General features: G+C 44.2%; 1 protein-coding gene and 1 long non-coding RNA gene across 3 annotated transcripts in view; one reads left to right on the forward strand and one right to left on the reverse strand.

The window, feature by feature from the left end:
* The window catches only part of stxbp1a (syntaxin binding protein 1a), a 40,573-nt gene that overhangs the window by 15,560 nt on the left and 3,112 nt on the right, over positions 1 to 21,901 (reverse strand). For both annotated transcript variants that reach the window (XM_079289732.1, XM_079289731.1), the window contains exons 2-6: positions 14,150 to 14,199; positions 13,435 to 13,516; positions 13,271 to 13,347; positions 12,557 to 12,635; positions 12,143 to 12,246 (exon numbers count right to left, since the gene is read on the reverse strand). In XM_079289732.1, the coding sequence (XP_079145858.1) occupies positions 12,143 to 12,246; positions 12,557 to 12,635; positions 13,271 to 13,347; positions 13,435 to 13,516; positions 14,150 to 14,199 (392 nt within the window). The remainder of the gene's footprint in view (positions 1 to 12,142; positions 12,247 to 12,556; positions 12,636 to 13,270; positions 13,348 to 13,434; positions 13,517 to 14,149; positions 14,200 to 21,901) is intronic.
* Positions 4,327 to 5,804, forward strand: LOC306792530. The gene is made up of 3 exons (XR_013772822.1): positions 4,327 to 4,486; positions 5,215 to 5,313; positions 5,470 to 5,804. It is a non-coding gene; the product is annotated as an uncharacterized lncRNA (long non-coding RNA).

The following is a 21,901-nucleotide window of genomic DNA, read 5'->3' on the forward strand; positions in this document are numbered from 1 at the left end:
TCACAATGGTTTGTCAGGTCATGCAACTGTTCTGGTTCGAGTTGGATGTGTTGGCGGTTAGTGCATGTCTACAGGGTGAGTTGGAGCATGCAGTTAAACGTTAGTAGTCAATAGTAAGCTGCCATTCTGCCGGTTGGTTTCGGCACTGGCGAGATTAGAGTGTACTTCCTGTGAAGTGCATCTCTCTAAGTTTCTGTTGTCAGAGAGCCCACCCCCCTCGCGCTGTTCAAGTGGCGAGGGCGGATATCCCCACGTTACCGTCAGCACTCAGGGAAACGTCGCGAACAGTTTCACTCTGGAGTGTGTCATGGCGGGCTGGTGATATCTCCCTCCCCCCACCCTCCTAATTAGAGATGGAGACAGGTCCGGCGCACAGGTCAAGTTCGGTTACCTACGGCACTGGCGACTTGACAGAACCGGCCGATGACTCGGCTGAAAGAAGGCGGTGGCTTCGTTGAACAAGCTGGAGGTGGCTCATGCTGATAGAGCAGGAGAACAAGGCTTAGTTGACGAAAGATCTTACGAGCTGCTCGAAAGAGTGCTCGAAGGGCCTCTAAGGTTGTGGTACCCTAGAGGTGTATGCGAAAAGGTGGGGGAACACATGAGGCTCGTTTCTGACCCGGAGTCGGGTAGAGCAAGAGTGTTATGACCCCCCAGTAGGACTGAAGAATATGTATAGATTTATACATGACGGGCATTGCCTTTGCGAACAAGGTCGCCCAAGAAGGTTGAAGAACGAGGTGCGAAATGGGAGTGGTCGTTTCCGGAAGTGTGCTGAGTTCTCTTCCCCCCCCCTACCACGTCGACTTGGCAGCAGGGGGAAAGGTCACTTGGCTGAGTCAGGTGGGCTGCGAGTCAGCGTTACCTGATGGGTTGCCCTTGAGGGTGTCTTTCACCCCCCTGGTTCCGTTGGTCTTTCGACCGCCAGGGTCGTCTGTTCCTCGGGGGTGACCAGGGCTCGCTAGGCCAAGTCCTCTCGTCGTCTTCCAACGCTAGGTCGGAGTCGCTCGACTGTTGGATGCCTAAGACTATGGCGGTGTCTTCGTACCGATTTGTCGGCCGTCCGCGTGTCTCCCATGCAAGTTGCGCGTATTTCCTAATCTCTGGCATGGTAAGGTTACTCGTTCTGCAGTGCATAGTAACATCGTATCTCACGTTGTCGTGGAGATTGTGCAAGAATAGCGACTTGAAGGCATGGTCTTCTAGACCTGGGGCGTTACGTCCTTGGAAGTACGCAGATCTCAAGCGCCTGAAGTAGTCTCTCGGAGACTCTAGCCTTTCCTGGGAAATGGCAAAGGCGACGAGGGTGGCAGAAGCTGGGTCGGTGTACAGGGAGTACTCCTCCCTAAGGGCGTGACAAAGGGATGAATAGCGGTCGCGGATGCTCGGCTGGAGCGTTTCAATGAAAGCGTGGACGCTTCGCGCAGTGGTTTTCCACACTAGCTTTAGCTTTTCGCGCGATGAGGGGCGCGATAGGTCGAGGAGGCAGCGATCGATCTCCCTTAGGTAGTCATCGATGCTTGAGTCGTGATTATCGGGATTGAAGCGCTCTACGTCTTTCGCCAGAGACTCGATCTGTCGAGTACGCAGGCCTCCAAGGTTGATGGGGCCTAAGCCGTCCGAGTCATCTGAGTCTCCATACTCGCGATGGTGGTAACGACTATCATCCTCCCTCCCTGAGGGGGATGGGGTCAGTTCTTGTCGCGCGCGTGAACTGCGTGGAGGATTGCGTTCGCCTGAGGTGGTTTTGAAGCCGCCTGGGCCGACTAGGACCTGGTGTTGGTCCTCTCTCCTTCTGGTTGGGGATGTCGCTTTCAAGAAATGCAAGGTGGTTCGGGTCTCGGGGAATGAAGGAGCCGAGACCAAGAAATGACTGGGCTGAAAGGCTCGGTAGGGGGTAGCAGTACCTACCGGGGTTGCTGGAACACCTTGAAGCGCTTTCAGTTTGTCATCACTCTCTGATGCTTTAGAGCAGACTTACTCAACAGGCGGCCCGCGGGCCGCATCCGGCCCGCGGACCCTTATTTTGTGGCCCACGACAGTGCCGAGTACTTTAGTCTAGCATTCAAAGAATCCACCGACCGCACAGACATCGCGCAGCTTATAGTCTGGGTGCGCTTTCTCAAAGGGGACACATTTGCCGAGGAAATGCTGGCTTTGCTACCGCTAACAGGGCAAACACGGGGAGAGCATATTTATTCTGCAATGATGAGCTTTTTTCACGGACCAGGCAAAAACATTAAATTAAAAAAGCTGGTTTCTCTGACTACTGATGGGGCTCCTTCCATGGTCGGAAAGGAGAAAGGATTAATTGCTTTACTCAGAAAAGATCCTGAAACGCCGGACTTCTTCTCATATCACTGCATTTTGCATCAAGAGCAATTGTGCAGCAAGCTGAGAGGTGGAGAGCTCAAAGTGACAATGGACTCTGTGACACGAACAGTCAATTTTATTCTTGCACACGCATTGAAACACAGACAGTTCCGTTCCTTGGTCCAAGAGTTTGAAAGTGCATACACTGACTTGGCGATGCATGCGGAGGTCAGGTGGCTTAGTCGCGGAAAGGTCCTCGATCGCTTCATGGAGCTGCTACCAGCTGTGCGCATATTTTTGGAAGCGAGGGGCCGACGTGATTTACTGGCACCCCTGGAAGATGACACATGCATGCACAACACCGCTTTTCTGACTGATATAACGCGTCACTTGAATTCACTCAATCTTAAGCTTCAAGGAAAACAAAAGGTTCTGCCGATGATGATGAATGATGTGGCTGCATTTGAAACCAAACTGAGCCTGTTTGCGCAGCAGCTTGAGGTAGGAAATTTCACACACTTTCCTGTTCTACAGGCCCAAGTGTCACAACCAGGTTCATTTTCACCCACCCCTTACTGCGCCTACCTCATGGAATTGAAAGAGGAGTTTTCCTCCCGGTTCGCGGACGTTAAATCCTTGGAACCCGTGCTGTGTTCTGAGGAACACATACCCTGCATTAATCCTGTGTGCTCAGAAAATCCTGACCTGCTTTGGATCTACTTATGTGTGTGAAAGCTCCTTCTCTGCCATGGGAATAATAAAATCAAAGCAGCGTTCCCGTCTAACTGACAGACATTTGGCAGACTATCTCAGAGCAGCTACAACTGAGCAACAACCAGATCTGAAAGGACTTGTGAAAAGAATGCAGACTCAGAGCTCTCACTAGGAATAAGTAAACAGTTGTTTGTTATATTGTTATTGTTATTAATATTTGTGAAATGCAGACTCAGAGCTCTCAATAGGAAAAGTAGCAATTGCAAACTTTATCAATGTCATCAATGCAAAGCTATTCACTCCAGTGTTAATAAAACATCAGCTTGACCAACACTTGTCATCCTTGGAAACGCAGTCGCTACACTACATTTGTTACTGAAATTGAGAATATTTGTTAAATATTCCATGATGCTTTGGAATGCATTAAAAATGACTAGCAAGACAGCATATTAAACAGCAGTAGTAAATACAGTGAATAAAATGGTACAAATATATGTTAATAATAATTTGTGGCCCTTTGCACCTGTTGTGGTTTAAATGTGGCCCTCTTGGCCTCCGAAGTTGAGTACCCCTGCTTTAGAGAGTTCTAGGTTGACCTCTCTGAGGTCACTGCGCAGGCTACTATTTTCTGACTGTAGGGCTCTACAGTCACGTGACAACTCCTGAACCTCTGTTCGGAGTGTCCAGATCTCGCGTTGCTGCTCGTCGCTCTGTGCCCGGGTTCGGGCAGCTTGCAGCTGCATTTTCTGATGGTAGATGAGCAGTATTTCGCCGATTACGTCCTGAATCAGGCGCTCTCTGTTACCTGCTGGGTTATTTACATAAGCCACCAGCTGCTCTAATTGCTCGTCGCATAGGACAGCAGTGTATTTTGCAAAGTACTCTCTTTCCTTTGCTGTGAGTCCGAGGACATCAGCCACCGCATCTCGTAATGCGGTGTCTTCTGGAGCTACAGCTCCAGGAATGGGGAATTTCTCGTCGCTCATTCTCTCTAATGAGCACGACTCCCAGTAGTTGTTAATTCCCTAGTGTTATGGTGCGTTCACACCGGTCGCGCTGATTTTTTGACGCGCGTCGAGATTACATACAAAGTCTATGCACAGACGCGATGAGACTGGCGCGCCTCGATTTTGCGATGGCGCCGCGCGTTGGACGCGTTATTGCAGTGCGGTGGACGCGTTGGACGCCGCAAAATCGCCAACGCGCGAGTTGAAATTTTTCAACTTCAGCGACATAATCGGGTGACGCTGTGGCGCGATAGCCTATCAGCGTTGAGTTGCTGCCCCCGTCATCAGTGCCGTAGCTCCTGCGGTGCTGAATCGTAAACAATGGAGGACAAATTAATAGTGGCGGTTTTGTGGCTTCCCCGAGCTCTACGATACGTCGTCGTATCTCTACCGCGACCGAACTAAAAAGGATATGGCATGGAGGAAAGTAGGTGAGGACGTCGGACAACCTGGTAAGTTATTATTATGTCTTTGTTACTTGATTCTAGCTATCGGTTGTAATTTACTAACTAGCTATATGAACCATGTTAGCATGAAAGCTAGCCCAACCACCGGCTTTCACACTAAATACGTTATGCGTTCCTTGTCAGATGAGATTTGCCGACGGAAGTGGAAGACTCTCAGGGACACGTATTTGAGAAAGAGGAGACAGAGAGAAAGAGTGGCTCAGGAGCAGGGCCATCAAAGAAGTGGAAGTACTCTGCGGTTATGTCTTTCCTCAACCCCTTCGTGACTCCCAGGGAGAGTAGCGGTAACATGGGGAGGGTCGAGGGAGACAGTACCGCAGAGTACTTCACAGATGCAGGACCAGACCAGGACGACATGTCAGAGGCAGCAACAGGGCCATCTGAGATTGACAGGAGAGGTTTGTTGAAGTGAAGACACAAAAGCACAGCATAGTTAAGTCATACAGAAAATATTACTACAGCTGAAGTAGTAACGACAGGCCAAATCAGTGCAAGAGGTTTGTTTTTTTCATTTGGCAAAGCCTGGTTCTGTATAGTCTTCATACTTATTAAAAAAAATGTTTCATGAGCAAAAATAAGTTATAATAAAGGAGCTTTGAACCCTGGGCTCCAGATCTTAAACCACTATACTGTCATAGCTTTGAAGGCAAATTACTATTCAATTAAAGCAGCACTTTTGAGTCATAAAATTGTTTTATTGTTCATGTTCAAAGATGAAACAGCTTGGTCATCAGAGGACGGTGAGGAAGAACCTCAAGGTGCTGCTGCTGCTCCTCCTCCTGCTGCTCCTCCCGCTCCTGCTCCACCCATGGGTATGTACATCACAAAAGTTGGATTGCATTTTTTTGTATGAATACAATTTATGCATTCATGGTATGTTTTTCACAATTACAAATATTTACTTTACAAGCTATTGTAGTGATGGGATGCAATAGTTTCACGAAATATGTTGTTTCCATGTCATACAGGAAAAAGAAGGGCCCCAAAAAGGCCAACAGGGATCGAGAAGCAGCAGGAGATAGAGAAGCGCCTTCTGCAGGCATTGGAGAGAGACACCCCCCTGCTCCACCAGCTCCACCAGCTCCACCACAATCTGAGGATGAACTCTTCATGAGGAGCCTGGTTCCTTCCCTGGAAAGATTGCCACGCCAGCAAAAGGAATATATAAAATTGCAATTTCACAAATTAATTTATGATGCCAGCACTGTGGTGCTGAATTTGGAACATTTGGATTAGACATCTGGGGGACAATCTTTCCAGGGAACGAACCAGGAATTTAAAAAAAACAATTAGTTTGTATTTTGTAAAAATTAGTTTGTTTTTTGTATATGTTTTTCTATACATTTTCAATAAATCAATGCACTTCATTTCATGTTACTTTGTCCATGTTCTTTATTGTAGTTTTACAAGAAAACTTAAGGATACAACTATATATATATATATATATATATATATATAGTGAAGGACACACTGCTACAACATATATTAAGTAACATTGCAGGAAGTTTGCTCAGTAGTAATGTGTGGGTGGCTCTTAAAAGAGCTGTTTTGGATGTGCTTGAACACGGTGTCTTGCCATGGGAAGATCTGGAATTAGCAGGGGCTTTGAGGACAACATGCTTTCCATCCAGTGCTCCACAGCAGAGAGGAAAATTCCACCGCTCCTCAAACTGCACAGCAATTGATCTCCACTCCTCTGTGGTGAGCACAGCCATGAACTCCTCCACAAGGCAGTCCCAAATAGCTGTGGCAACATCTGGGACAATACCGGAGACAGTGGAGACCCCGACACGGAAGCTGTTTGCGATGGTCCTAAAGGAGTCACCAGTAGCAAGATATCTGCAGCACAGAAGAACATTCAATTTAACAGAGTTATTGAACATACTGTAGCTGCTAATAGAAGTCGTTTTTATTGATATGACTGCACAGCTGCTGTCATGAATAATAAACATCTTAAATGCTGGTGATTTTCGTAAGATTACGTTATTTTGAGTATTGTCGGACTTCGGATCCATCATGGATCCAAACTCCATTCAGAAAAACTATGTTAAAGTGGCTTCCTTGCCCTGTTGTGGACCGACAAAGCCTGAACTTATTTCATTCTTTCATTAATTCATTTTATGGAACTGCCACTCACCGGAGACAGACGGACAGGCGCTCCGCAGCTGAGATGGAACGCCTGTAGTAGGTGTCCAGTCGACAAATCCTGGGACCGACCCGAGCCAACAGGTCATCAAACTGGCTAATGGTTAGCCGCATGTAGCGCTGGAAGCGGTAGTCATCCAGACGTAGTTCCTGGAGAAGTCTGTGAAATTCACCGAGCTGTGTTCGTCTACGGATGCTGTTATGGACCCAGAGACGACTGCGTTTGGCATTCCGACGTTTGAGGGACTTCCACAACACGTACAGAGCAGCAATTGTCCTTATTCCTGTCATGGTTGACGGCGGAAAACAATGGCGGCCAGATGGAGGCTTCCAGGACGATAAACCACGCCCCCTCTCCGGCGCTACGAGATTTTGCGGCGAGCGGTGTGAACACAACCCGCGGCGCGTTGGACGCTTTTTTGCAGTGCGTTGGACGCTTTTTTGCAGTGCGTCAAAAAATCAACGCGACCGGTGTGAACGCAGCATTAGAACGGAAACTGTTAGTGTTTACGGTTCTCAGTGAAATGTCTAGTTCTGTAACTTAGGATTTCTACTGTTAGATGTTAATTACTGTTAGTGTTACGGTTCATGCAGGCGCACAGTGAAATGTCTAGCTCTGTGACTTACGTTTCTACTGTTGCTGCTCTGAGGTATCACTACTGCTTTGCAGCCAGAGGTGCGAAAATGCTAATGTGGTTTAGCACTTTGGGCCTGTGACAGCTGTGTGTAACTTCTTTGGAGGGATTTAAGAAAACAAGCAAGGTATTACAAATAACGATCAAATCTACTACACAGCTGGCTGTTAGTTTAAGAAATGAAACGAATCATTAAACCTGGAAGGGAAACAAAATAAAATTTCGAGAAGGGAATTAAAGATTAAGATTAAAAATCAAAATTTAAAATCAAAAATTTAATTACAATAAGACAAGATTTTGAAGATCAAAGCCTACCTATTTTGGGAAATAAGTTTCAGGAATTTGGATCATTCAAAAGAAGAAAAAAAATAATTTTTCGAAAAAAATATTTTTTGGGAAATTAATTATTCAAAAATAATTATGGATTAATGTGCATATATACTGTAACAAAACTGGAATAACGTAGCCTCACACGGGGCACCATTATGTTGGGATCTAAAGGAGCGTGTTTGGGTTATCAGCATTTAAGAAACTGAATTCTTGACATCAATAGAATTATTGATGTATGTAACAATTATTAATGATTATTAATATAAACGGGGCACCACCCTGCGAACAGGGACCAATAACCAAACGATAAAACTAAGTCTCATAATTAGTAGTCACTCATAATGTCAATAGTCTGCGTATGACTATACATTCAGTGACAGTGAAGGTTTTAAGTTCGAGCACAGGCTACTACATACAGTCTTATCAAATACATATGCACAAGTAATCACAGACGACTGCTCCTGAAAGTATAACAGAGTTTATTGAATCAAAATAATAAAGGATCAAATCAATTAATATTGCAACCAACAAACGTTATCATACGATTTTATATGCCTAAACTAAAGAATGAATAAAATGGATGAGGGTGTATGTCTGTGTGTGTACGTGTATGTGTGTGTGTGTGGGTCTGTGGGTGAACAGGAAGGAGTCTTACAGCTACGCTAAAGACTACAAAGATGGCGGCGTCGAGTGACGCTGGCCAAAGGGGAGGGGCCTTAAGAACTACAGCTAGAAACTACAAAGATGGCGGAGTCGAGGGACCCGGACAAAATGGCAGAATGGGGCTGCTGTACGTAATTCACGTTTGCCTGGGCAGCACGTGATGTGAGGCGCTCGTTTGAACGAGGTTCCCCAGGGGTAGAATTAGGAGCTGTGTGTGTGTGTGTGTGTTTCGTGAAAGGAGGAAAGAGAAAAAGGGAGCGAGAACTCGAAGTGAATCACGCTTCGGCGTGCGATGTGGTAGGGAGCCTGATTGCTGGCTCTATCATGCATAAATATACCGCTGTCGTCTTGGAACTGCCGGTAACTTATGCCGTGATAAGCCACGCACCTCAGCTCACTCACCGAGTCGAGTTAATGAAAAGAGAACTTCCACCCGGAGGGGAAGACAATGAATGAAAGTAATCCCAAAGAAACAGTCATAGTTGATACACAAATACAGCGGCGCTTCTCTGCGCCGTAATGATTGCGTAATATCTCGATATCACGCGACAGTAATTTAAACACACAAAAACACGGGGATATCAACATATAAATGAATGGCCTGAATTAAACTTAAGTTAATTTAAGCTAAGCTATGCCCAAATGCCAAGAACCTTACTTGTAGATGCTTCGTTGCAACGTGGAAGTGTCCGTGGCAAAGCTGTCCGTTTTCCTCGTCGGGAAGGGGGACAGGGGGGGAGCTTGCGGGTCGGCGCGGCTTTGCAGCGGGCGCTGTGTGTCGCGCGGCGTTGAGCTGGCGCTGTTTCGGTCCGTCGTGGAATGGCTCTGGAGCAAACGCAGACGTGAACTATCCTCGCTGCAGGGAGGACAGTTTAACTTCGGCTGAGACGACGTGGTCCGTAGGTCTCCCGGTAATCATCGGTCAGGAGAGGAGCGAGGCTTCGTCGGCTCCTCTGTGCCGGTTTGTGCACAAAATAAAAAGAAGCAGAAAGCACTGAACGAATGCTGATGCAGATTCGTTATCGCGGGCTGTTTCGTCCAGCGAAATGGCTCGTGACCTGACAGGGTTTGATGAGGGTTCGAGGGGCTCCCTCGTGGGGGGAAAGCTGGTTCTTCTGTGGCCTGGACGGGGGTGTCCGAGCGAAGAGCCTTGTGTGCCTCCTGTTACCCCGGAGGGAGAGTTGGAAAAAGCTATGAGGTGGGGGCAGCAGAGAGTTTTATAGAACAGTGGCCGAACCACAGGGGTCCTCGGGTCTCTTGGCTCTCGGCCAATGAGATTGCCGCGGTTACCATGGTTATTTGGGGGGGGGAATTCACACCTGAGTGTGAAATCCCTTTGCTCTCCTCAAACTACAAATCAGGATGAGACCTTTGCTTGACAAAGTGAAGGCCTGATTTCTTTGTCCACAGCACATTTTGAAGCCATATGGTGAGAGCCCAACAATGCCTCATACACAGTGTGTTTAACACCAGCAAATGCTGTGACATACTGTGAGTCCCACAATGATATCTTCTATTGAAGTAATTAACAACAGACCATGAATAAACAAGTAAGGAAATCCCAGAGATTTGCTAGAGTCTGTCCCTGCTTGTACTTCACTCTAAAACTTGCACTGGCTCGATCAAACTGGTAATAAGGAACTGACTGAAACATCAATAACTCACAAATAGGAAGGGCAGGGAGTTTCTGTTGTATACAATGATCATTTTAGCTATTTGTTTTGTTGGCAATTACCTGAGTTTTGATTTATTTCTAGAGTTATTAATTCCATATCTCCTGTTGTACTTATTTTGTCTGTCATCCTCCATCCTCCTTTTTAATTGTTTTTAAATCTCCTTTTCTTTTGCCTTATGTTTTGATGCTTTTAATGATTTTATGTGAAGCACTTTGAATTACCTTGTTGTTGAAATGTGCTGTACAAATAAACTTGCCTTGCCTTGCCTAAACTGAGACAGGCTGTTCTGGAAGAATGTGGTCAGCTTTTATCCCAAATCATATTTGATTTTAACCGTATTATCATTGGCGATGTATTCAATATGCATGTCGATGAGAGCAACGACTCAGATACAAATCAATTCATCAACTTACAAGAATCATTTCATTTCAAACAATATGCCACAAGGTCATACCTTCACAGGTCACACAAGGGTCATACGCTTCCAAACGTCTTCGCGTGACAATAACAGCTGTTGTAGATGTTGCAATTTACGACGATTGTTACATGTCGTTAGATGTAATATTTTAATACAGCTAAAATATGAAATGATGAATTTTACATTACCCAGCTTGTCATCATGTGATGCCATGGTGGACAATTTCTGAAATGTTTTGTCTGAGATCATTGATCATGTTGCTCCTGTCAAAGCATCAAAGCATCTTGGAGAAGCAGTGAAAAAGTAATGATGGCAAAGAGATGCCGGAGAGCTGAATCGAAGTGGAGAACAAGCAATTACAAGTTGCTTTTGAGATCGATAAAAATGCGCTCTACCGTCCTAACGACAACATGGAATCTGCCAGAAAGTCCTACATTACTGCGTCGATCAACAACAATCAGACAAATGCCTCATTCTTCCATCCATCCATCATCTGTAAATGCCTGTCATTCTTCATGGTGGCTGGAGGCAATCCCAGCTGACGATAGCAAGATACACTCAGGACGGGTCGGCAGGCTATCGCACAGCTGACAGACACAAACAACCATTCACACTCACCTTAAGGGCATTTTAGAGTCATCAGTTAACCCTAAACTGCATGTCTTTGGACTGTTGGAGAAAACCCGGCGGAGAAAATGCCAACTCCGCACAGAAGGGCCGGCCAGCCGGGGCCCCTCTTGCTGTGAGGGTCAGTGCTAGCCACTACAACCCCTCCAATCTCTTTTTGTCCACTCATCTCACCTCCTCTCCCGTTTAATTGTGCTGTTCTTGTCGTCTGCCATCCTCTCGGTCTTCTCATTTTTTCTACTTCTCTACTTTCCTCTCATCCATCAATTGTTTGTTTCCTGTCCTCCACTTTTCTGTCCTTCTTTCTCTCTTTCTTCTCCTCTCTTGCATCACTCACTACCACTCCCTCCTCCCACTCCATCTGTCTCCAGTCACATGAGCACGCTTCTGCTCTGTAGAACTGTTCCTATGTTAGCCCGGCTACCATTGGCCTGTTTGGATTCTGACTCACCCATCAGGGCGAGAGCGTCAGCGTTTGGGCGGTTTGGGCTGTGATGCAGCACTTTGCCAGAAGCAGAAAACCACCGACTCTGAACTAATCAGAGTAGACAGGAGAGGAGCAAAGCATTGTGGGCCAAGCCTCAGATAGTGTGAGACAGAATGGTGGAATGAAGGAGAGATGTCGGAGATAAATAAATAAATGAAAGAATAAATAGAAATATGAAGAAAAAATAAAAAGCTTGATGGAGAGCAGAGAGAGTGCAAGCGACGTGCAAAGGCAGGGATGGAGGAATAGCGGGACAAACAAGAAAACAGAGGGAGGGACATAGATAAACATGATGGAAGCAGCTATTTGGAAATATAGCAAGAGAAGCAGGTGGGGGGGGGGGGAGGTCTCTCTCTCTCTCATTTTTGTTATGAATCATTGTACATCTGGGCACACACACACCAGAGGTTCTCTGAGGTCCCCGTCACACACGCTTCCTTTCCCTGGAATGTTCAGAAACATTTCCTGCATGGGGTCATGTGTGAATGGGAGCATGAATCGACATTCAGGGAAATCTGCACCGCCAATTTCCCACCTCAAGACTTGATAACATGTCAGGGGAAACACCGGCACTGCTGACAGACGACATTTTTTGTGTGGCGCGAGCGAGAAAACCAATCACAAGTCTCCGCTGGTGACTTATTTCAGCTGGATATTTACCTGAGACTCGTAGGGCAAGAAGGCGATGTTGATCTCCGTCAGAGTCTTGATGGTTTTGGAAGCGCGGCTCTTCACCAGCTCGTTGAAGAGAGGATCAGGGCAGGCTAGAAAGGTCAAATTGATGAAAACTGAATTATAATTGATAGCAGGCGGCTTTATGCACAAAGGGATTGTGATTCATTGGGCCCAATAACATCTTCAAATATTAGTTTTCAACATATTGCATTGACCTGTAAAGATAGTTTGAGAAAGTGCAGGTCAGCATTTTCGCCAAACATTCATCTAGTAACCTTTTTGTCAGACTTGGTTATGATATTATGATCATCAACACTAATCCATCATGTTGGCAGGATGTGGGAGCAGATTCTCATGTGAACACCAACCCACAAAACAAGTCTTCACGGATCTACTCACAGTCAGTGAAGAAAACATGGGCTGCCTTGTATTTGGCTGAATGAGGGTCTTTGAAGTCTCCGATGAGGGTGTGGACAGACTGAGGAGAGAGAAACAGGCAATCAGGGCTCCGACTGTCGAGTTCAAGAGAGCGTGTTGACAACAGTGTCAGCGGGTAGAATTCAGTTCATTGAAGCTTTATTGCCATGACGTCTGCATCCAAATTATGTTGCGAAAGCTTTAACATAAAGACGTGACCTTATAAAAAAATATGGGAAACCAACACCTGAAAACACACGGTGCTGACGGCCTCTTTTTATCTCTTTTCTTCTATCGCCAATACATTAAACCGTTGAACTTCACCTCTTCTTAACATGCTGTGTGTGCATTTTCTCAGCATTAGTTTGATATTATTTATTTTTCTGTCATTATAGTATACTATGTAGCAATGTGCAAGACATTTATGTCAATCTGTATTACGCATGTATCATATATAAAGGTACATTGTTCTTCTTCTACAACCTTAATTGTGGCATTGCCAATGAAGCTAGTTTGAATTGAAAGAGCGAGAGATGGGGACGGCAGAAACAAAGAAGTGTTAATGTGTGGGTTTTCCACGGCTGAGTAAACAGCCCTGTGTTTGGACTTCAGCGACTTCTCCCCTAGAATCACAGACCTGCTGACATGGACACACCTCTGAATATAAACTATGGAGGGGAGGAAGAGATCGTGTACCTTCTCTGTGGGTGTAATCAGGTAAATGGCCTCCAGGCTTGGAAGAGGCTCTCGTCGCTTCATGATGTCCTCCACGACTGGAGAAGCAGAAACAGTCATATGTACAGAGGAACACACACAAACAAACGAACAACAGCACAGAGAACGTGACCATCGCGTCTTACTGGTGATGCCCTCCGTCATGATGTCTGTCATCTTGCAGCAGGACGACAACATCCTCATGCTCAGCTGGTCCACGATCAGTGCCTGGCAACAGGAAGTTAGACATTTACTGTACAAACACTGGTCACCACACACCTTACATGGTGCTAGTAATGGAACTCATCGTAATCGTCTCATTGAAATAAAAGTGATGTTTTGTGAACTGTGTTTTACCTGATGTTCCCTGCTGATCATTTTGGGAATCAGAAATACTTTTAGCCTGCTCATGCTTTTGTCTGATATCAGTCAGTAAATCAAGTGTTACTCTCTGCCATTACTGCATTTACTAGCTTCAGATTCAGGCTCAGTCACGCCCTTTAAATCACAGCTGTGACTCTTGTTTTCCACCTGCCTTACTGAAACACGTACTCTCATGAGATTCATGTTTGGCACATGATGCTACTGAATGTAGTTCAGTTTGCTTTATCTTCTATTTTTTCCCTGTTTCAACTTAACTTTGTGATTGTTTGGAAAATGTCGCCCAAGGACACACTGAAATATGGACAGCAGGAGCCGGCGATCAAACCACCGACCTTGTAGTAAACTAACAGCCACCCCTCTATGTGAATTATCATTTGTTTCTTCTTACAATTTAGTCATTTGTACCCTAAAAATATAAAGTGATGCACAATGTGTTCCCCCAAATGTTGAATGTGTAATTTACTGTGGACTGCTTACCTTCCATTCTCCCTTCTTCTTCACCTTCTTGATTACATCATTCATAATCTCTGCAAAAGAGAAGAAAGATAATCAGGACTCTGATGGGTACACATCACACATTCTAAGGCATTTTGTAAGAAGGGGACATTAATAAAGAGGCACGTGCACGCACAAAAACACACACACACACCCACACGGAGGAGAATGTAACAACCTTTGTTTGGTTGTTCAGGCATCTTTCAACCCTTGACAAACGGCCTCAGTCATTGAGGCAAACCTTTATGTCCGAACTGCATGCTGATAATTCTAAACATGCTTTGAGTTTGGGGCACACTCACTCTGGGAAAAAGTCAAAAAAATGCAGCCAATATTTACTTTTAATACTAGATTTATATGTTTCAAGTTTTAATAATGGTATGATAACCATCTGCATTTGTTAAATATAAGGAGTAAAACTCGTCAATTTCTGCCAAAACTGTCCTTTAAGCATTACTTATAGTACAACTATAACGTACTGCTATAACATGTACCTTATAGCAGCAGTACAGAGAATTGAGTCTAACACCAGCTGCTTGTATTCATGTTTTGTTCAGGTTGTATGAGCTCACCGGACTAAAATCCAACTAGTCAACAAATAAAAACTATGTTTGAAACAATCAACCTCATCCAGCGCTGTCCTACTGGTATAGATTCTCAAATCCCATGATGCAATTCCTACACTGTAGAACAATAACGTATACGAAAGTCAAATATAGCCTCCAGCAAAGTCAATGGCGACAGATCTACAGCAGTGGAATAAATCATCTGGATGAGCGGTGAATAAAAACAGAGACTGTTGTGTTGCTTTGTTTCTCAGAGATCTCAAAGATCCACAGAGGAAAAATAATCCTGTCCACCATGAGCTCATGACACGACGGCCATGTTTATGCCACAATATTGATGTTGACCTGCTCACAGTGCCAACCGTCTGCCAGCCTTGTTAGGATAAATCCATTTAGGGTGAATTACTGTTTAACATCATACCGGATCGCTGTGAATATAAACCGCTAAACCCGTCGGCCCCGGCATAACACTGAGACCACACAGATACTGATGGATTATCACAGATTAAAAAGGACTCGTAGAAAAAAAAGATTACAGAGCACACATCAAATAATCAGGTATGTGTTTCTTCTTCCAGGTAAAGACACCAGCTTCGTTCTTTTCACGAAGAGAGGGGCGAGCTGAAGGCAGTGGTAATGAGGAATGAAAGACAGTCGATAGGATGGAAGGAAGGAAGGAGTCTTCAAAGAAATAGGATTGTATGTCCTACGTGTTTGGAACCAGAGAACATCCAAACTCCACATAGAAAGCCTCAAATGCCTCAGGTTTTTATTATTATATACTATAATAGTAATATTATAGTATAAAAACCTCATTAAAAAAAACCATACCATATTATGGTATGGAAATGTCATGAAAGTGATTGAAAAAATAACGGAACAGTACGTTCTTGTTGTGAGACAACAGTGCTAACCGCTGCAGCACCATGTCACCTGAGGAAAGAAGCCATAGTATTGTGTGCTACAACAACAAAAAGGAAAACAATCCTGCTGTAGTATGCCATGAAAAGTTATAACACACAGACATGATAGAACACCTTCAGTACAGTCACGAGGATATTAATATCTCCAGTGTATCCAGAAACACTGACAGGCACCAGCCTTCACCTCCTGAGTCAGAGGAACTGTAATTGACCCTCCTTTGGGACAGATTATCTTGGTAAGTATGAATATTACTCTCTAAATGACATGAGACTCCCCAACTCAGCTCCAGTGTATTTCCAGACTCTTCTTTGTCCTGTTCTGTAAGCTGCTGTGTCAGCAAAAACAGCAGAAAAATCAATGCAAACAAAAACTTTACAGCACATGGGCTTTTAGTTTCACAAGGACAGAGTGCTTTGACTTTGTCGCAGTTGGTGACTCCGTGCTAAATGCTCAATGTAAGAGTTATACAATTTAAGCTGGTTCACTTTAATACCTAGAAAGTCAACATGTCTTTCATCCAGCAGTGGCTCCAGGCTACAGGATGAGACACAAAGAAGCGGCGGGGAAATCCGTCACTCGTTTTCCCTTTTCCTCTGCTGCAGCCGATGCGTTTCCTCTCGTTATGTACTGCAGCATTTTTCTGGTAAAAGCAGCTCCAGTCACTGGACTGCTATATATAAATAAACTATATTGTATAAACTAGAGTTGTCTCGAGATTTATGTTTCAAGATGTCACACTTCTAAGAGTTTGAAACATATGAAATGTAACTTTCACACTGCATACTGTATTCAATCCTCTTCTAAGGGTGAACTGTGGAGAAACAACACATTTGCAATCCATGTGGGTCAATAAAGACATACAGTTCAGAAAAAAGCTCAAAGCAATATTGTATATGAGAATTCACTGTACACCAACAGAAAAAGTTGGCGACTAACTGGTTAAGAAAGTGGAGCATTTAGCAATTAAAGAGACAGATGTTTGTTTTCTCAGCAGCTGGTGGAGACCAAACCAGAGCTAAAAACAGAGTGACTCATGGAATTACATCATCAAATCAGAAGGAATGCCAATGCTGCTCCATGTCAGCTGGTTGTGTAAACATTTGCCAACATGTAATGTTTTTGGCATGACGCTTTTTGGTTTTGCTTGAGAAGGTTTTTAAGGGGAATTGGATAGAACAATTCTGGCTGCACACACTCATGACTGAGAATGAAGATCAAAACCACGTCAGGGAGGGACGGCACTGTGGATTCTTCCTTTCTGACCTCCTGATCGAGGCACAATAATACAGGAACGTAACAGTCCTCAGAGGGGAAGGGACCTGAAACAACACGGCGCAACAGCTGTGTCAACCGAACAGGCAGAGTGGCAAACACACACACACACACACTCCTCAGACGTCTCATAATCTCTCACATCCACAGGATACACGTCCTCATGGCAAAGCAAAAGAAGAACAAAGACAACACAAAAGGTACAACATTTTTCACACTTCAACAAAGAAACTAATTAATAGCATATATACACGCACACACACACACACATATATATACACATACATATACATATACACACACACACACACATATATATACACATACATATACACACACACACACACATATATATACACACATATACACACACACACACATTATCCGTTTTTCTTTTTGACAAACCAGACATACTGGCCACACAGTGTGAGCATTTCACCCAAACAACATCACCGTGCCACAATAAGAACCAGTGTGATGTTGTTGTTCGACATGTCAATGTACACCCAGCTCTGACTCTACACATTATGCAGCAGTGAAGTGCTGACAGTTCCTCCCTTTGCGTCGTAGTTCTCTCCCCCCCCCCCCGCCTCCTTCGGGGACTTTCTCCTCTGAGTGCATGACCCATTTTTCCCTCCGGCTCTCAGCTTCACAGCAGCATCACTCCCAAGAGAATCTGACGAGGCTGATCTTAAAGAGACACGCAGACGTTTCAGCGCGGCTCGCTCTGAAATACGACAGCCTTCAGAGACATTTTTTAATTGTGTACGTCAAAAAAAACAGCTGCACTTTGCAAATAAAACGTAATCTCCATCTTCATCCATCAGTAAAACTATGCCATATATAAGTGATGATTTATGATCAGGTGTTCCAGCAATATAGAAGATATTGTAACGGGATTTTACCATGAAGTCCATTATTTCCTAAATGGGATACTTTGGAGCTGAAATGATTACCGGTAATGAATTAATGTGTGATATCTTTGAAAATAGATTGTAATAGTCATGTCAACATTTTCTAGTTTTAACTTCTGGTAAATGTAGTAAATAAACTCGCTCTCCTCTGTTACACTCCATTGTAATTGATTACGTTAAGCTTTTTTGAACGGTTGGGGGGCAGCCGTGGCTCACTGGGTAGAGAGGGTCGTCCGGCAACCGCAAGGTCGGCGGTTCGATACTTGGCTGCTACGTGTCCGATGCCGAAGTGTCCCTGAGCAAGACACTGAACCCCTAACTGCTCCCCGGGCACCTCTCAGCTGCCCACTGCTCCCAATAAGCTGATGGGTTAAATGCAGAGGACAAATTTCGTATTTGTGTAAATGTATACGACAATAAACTTAAAACTAAAACTTGAGCAACACAGTCAGTTTAAGACATCACTTTGAGCTCTTGACAATTTTTAACAAGATATGTCAATTGACAAAAATAACAATTAACATGATTTGATGTTAGTTTCATCCCTTGCTGATCCATTTGTTTTATATTTGTTTCACTCATGAGGTTCATTTCATCAGTGAGACTTAAAGGGTAATGTAGCATGAAACAGTTACTCTGCTTCTCTTTAGTTCAATGTATCTTACGCAACCTACTAAACAAAAAAAAATCTAAAATATTGACGAGACATAAATGTTTGCGTGACAATAAAAAAACCCAGAGCTGGTCGGCTTTCATGACCGGACATTAGTCTGCAGCCTGGTCTGCAGTTACATAACCAGCACAAGATGGTTGTGAGAAATGCAAAAGAGGATCAGGAGTTTGAAGCCTCTCTTCAGAGGTCATGCGGGTTGAGGAGAGGCGCAGGTCACCCTGGTAAAACAGGAAATGGAGTGATGGAGGACCCTTTCCGATGGGTGATGGTATATGAAGACGTACGGGAGCAGAGAAAAGCCAGCGGGTCTGTATATCTGTACTGTATATTCATGGCAATGGACTGAATCTCTAGTTACTGTGTTTGCAGTGTGTCAACTCATACTCATGCAGTTTACATCAACGTATAAGAGGACACAGGAGCACATGTGACAACAGCGTGGGTCAACCCTTTATATTTTCAAAGGGCCACTACTGTAGAGGCATCACGCAACAACGTTGGCAGTAGAGCATAGCAACGATCAACATATCACAACGCTTTTTAAAACAAAATGTGTGGAAAGGCATTAAGATATTCTGTAATAACATACATGACAAATTAGACCCTTTGGCCGAGTGGTCTGCCAACACTTTGCACACCACATGGAGCTGTCAGCCACCCGTATTCACATGACAGCAAGGAGCTTCTGTGACAGGAAACTCAGAGTGGAACAACTCATTCAACAACATGAATGCTGCAGGCTGTGTGTGGTCTTCAGGGTGTGTTTTACTTCTACCAGTGGCTGATGTGTACAGTAGCCAGCTGCTCATTCTCAGCATTGTTAGCCAGATAAACAGCAGTTTATTTGTTGATGCTTGTACATATTTATATCTTTCTTCAGTCTGTACAATTGCACAACTCGAACAGTTCATTTAAATACAGTGTGTATTTCACATGCAAAATTCTCATTATGAAAACAATAACAAGTTCACCAATCGATGACTACACTGCAAAACCTGATCTTATAAAACTCCTACTGGTATGATGTAATCTAACCTTTTTTTCAGATGAGAAGACATCTTTTTTTATTTTCAACACATTTGATACTATGAGGGCAGATCTATTTCAGTCAGATCTATTCAAGAGCTCTTATTTCTCAGGGCGCCATGACCAGGCTCTCTGTTTCCATGGTGATGGCTATACTCAAAGCATACATACTAATTGAGAAGTAGTAAGTTACTTTGTCAAAAAACAAAAGCTGGAGGCATGACATTTAAAATATCAAACAAAATAAATAGATAAATGTAGATATGTTAAGACATGAATTATAGACAGTTAAATACATTCTTATCCTGCATTAATGTTTGTTATTTCGTGATATATTTCAAATGTACAACTTTGTATTTCAAACCGAAAATAAACATTTGTATGACTCATCCTGCACCGTGTAGAATTGATTCAATCAAACCTAACTTGACTTTGTTAGCTTGTCTCAGCTCGTAGCGCTTTGGTGCCTCTGGAGGCGTGTGTTTGGATGTCACATGGTTAAAACGGTTTATATTTCCAGGAGAATGTGGTTGCAGCTTAATTCATTCATGTATCTTTTGTCCTATTGCTGATCTAATAATGCAGGTGAGAAAGGTGTGGCTGGAGGCAAACAGTTCTCTTCATGGTTATTCACAAGACTCACTCACACTCACTACAGCACACACATAATGAGCACTCAATTACAACCCCTGAATGATTTAATCAAACCCCTCTTTATTTATACCCCAAATATTCCACTTTGATTAGAAATACAACACATTAAGAAAGCCGACTGTTTCACTGTGATTTTAAACATGGATTCCTAATTCAAAATGGTCACCGATACATCTATTTATCAAACTGATGAAACGGATTATTGTTTCCGCTCTAACAGAAATACAAGGGCAGACACGTGGTGAAGAAATTCAAGATGAAATTCAAGCGACGTCTACGTTTCTATTAGCACCATAAAGAAACTAACCAGAGAGGGATTTAAATGAAGCTGGGAAACAACTCAGAGGCCCAGGGTGCTAAAAATAGCAGACAGTATATAGACTGTAAAGCAAGCGATCCACTATGATGCCGCCGACGGCAACAACCTGGCTGGAGGAGAAGCTCTGTCTGAAGCTCCGAGGTCTCCTCCAGCTCAGCTGTACTGGGTAATGTACATCATGAAGGGCCACATCAACATCATTTTATATAAAATCCTCTTATGGTGAAAACAGCTCGACACATTATTACATCATGCTAGGAGGAGGAGGTGAGGAGGAGGAGGTCTGCCAGCTCTGACACAGCACTCTTCCTCAGTGAAAGAGAATTCATCAACATTATGAGCCACTGCAACCCTGAATTAGAGCGCTCTATTACAGCCGGCCCTTCATGCTCTGTAACCACAGCGACATGACATTTCAGCATCGATTTATTTGGGACTGTGTGCGTTTGCAGGGTGCAAGAGTATTTGTTGTGTGTGTGTGTGTGTGTGTGCGTGTGCGTGTTACGAAGGCCCAGGGGCTGCAGGCACTGCGTCAGACTCTGAACCCAGACGAGTGTGTGATGCTCTGGTTCAGTGATGCTTCCAAGGTCAGATGAAAGCTGTGTGTGTGTGTGTGTGTGTGTGTGTGTGTGTGTGTGCGCAGCGATGTGCATGCATGTGTCCTTCTCTGTATCACCTTCCCCCTCTTCTTCAAAACCCTACACAGAGAGGAGCAAATACACACCAGCCTGCTTCCAGATACTTCCAAGTCAGAGTCAACAGAGTCATCACAACCAATCAGATACTTACAGGTATGTTCTTCCTTTTCAAGAGAAGCTCCATGTCAGTTTCATATCTGTGTGAAGTACCTACACTAGAGTGCCTGGACAAAGGGGGTAACCGCTAGCCTGGCTCTATCCAAATAAACCATACCAATACTTCTAAAAGTCACTGATCAACACGCTGAATCTCATTTCTTTATTCCGCACATAAAGTGGAATGCAAAAGCAACAATGTATGGTTACAGAGGGAGTTAAATGTTGGAGCTATTGAGTTCATTTATCTGCTCAGTACTCCTGCGCAGCGTCTCCAGCTACAGCACAGGCCCCGTGATACGATTGGTAATCACAGATTCAGATTTGTCTCTCTGTACAGGAACAACCAAACCTGGTCACCTCACTGTGACGTCAAGACTCTGGGAAGCTGCCTAGTCACTGCGCCTGGCTTCTGTTTGCCAAGAAATTGAACTTTGGCCAGAGCCAGGCTATACATTTCCCCCCTACTTCCACCCTATATGCTAAGCTAGGCTAGCCACGTCCTACTCCTGCTACAGGGGTGTCAAATTCCTTATCTCATCCTCAATAAGACAGCAAATGAGTGTGTTTCCTAAAATGTCAAATTAGTACT

This window comes from Melanostigma gelatinosum (genome assembly GCF_949748355.1).
Source record: "Melanostigma gelatinosum genome assembly, chromosome: 18".
In the NCBI taxonomy this organism is placed as follows: domain Eukaryota; kingdom Metazoa; phylum Chordata; class Actinopteri; order Perciformes; family Zoarcidae; genus Melanostigma; species Melanostigma gelatinosum.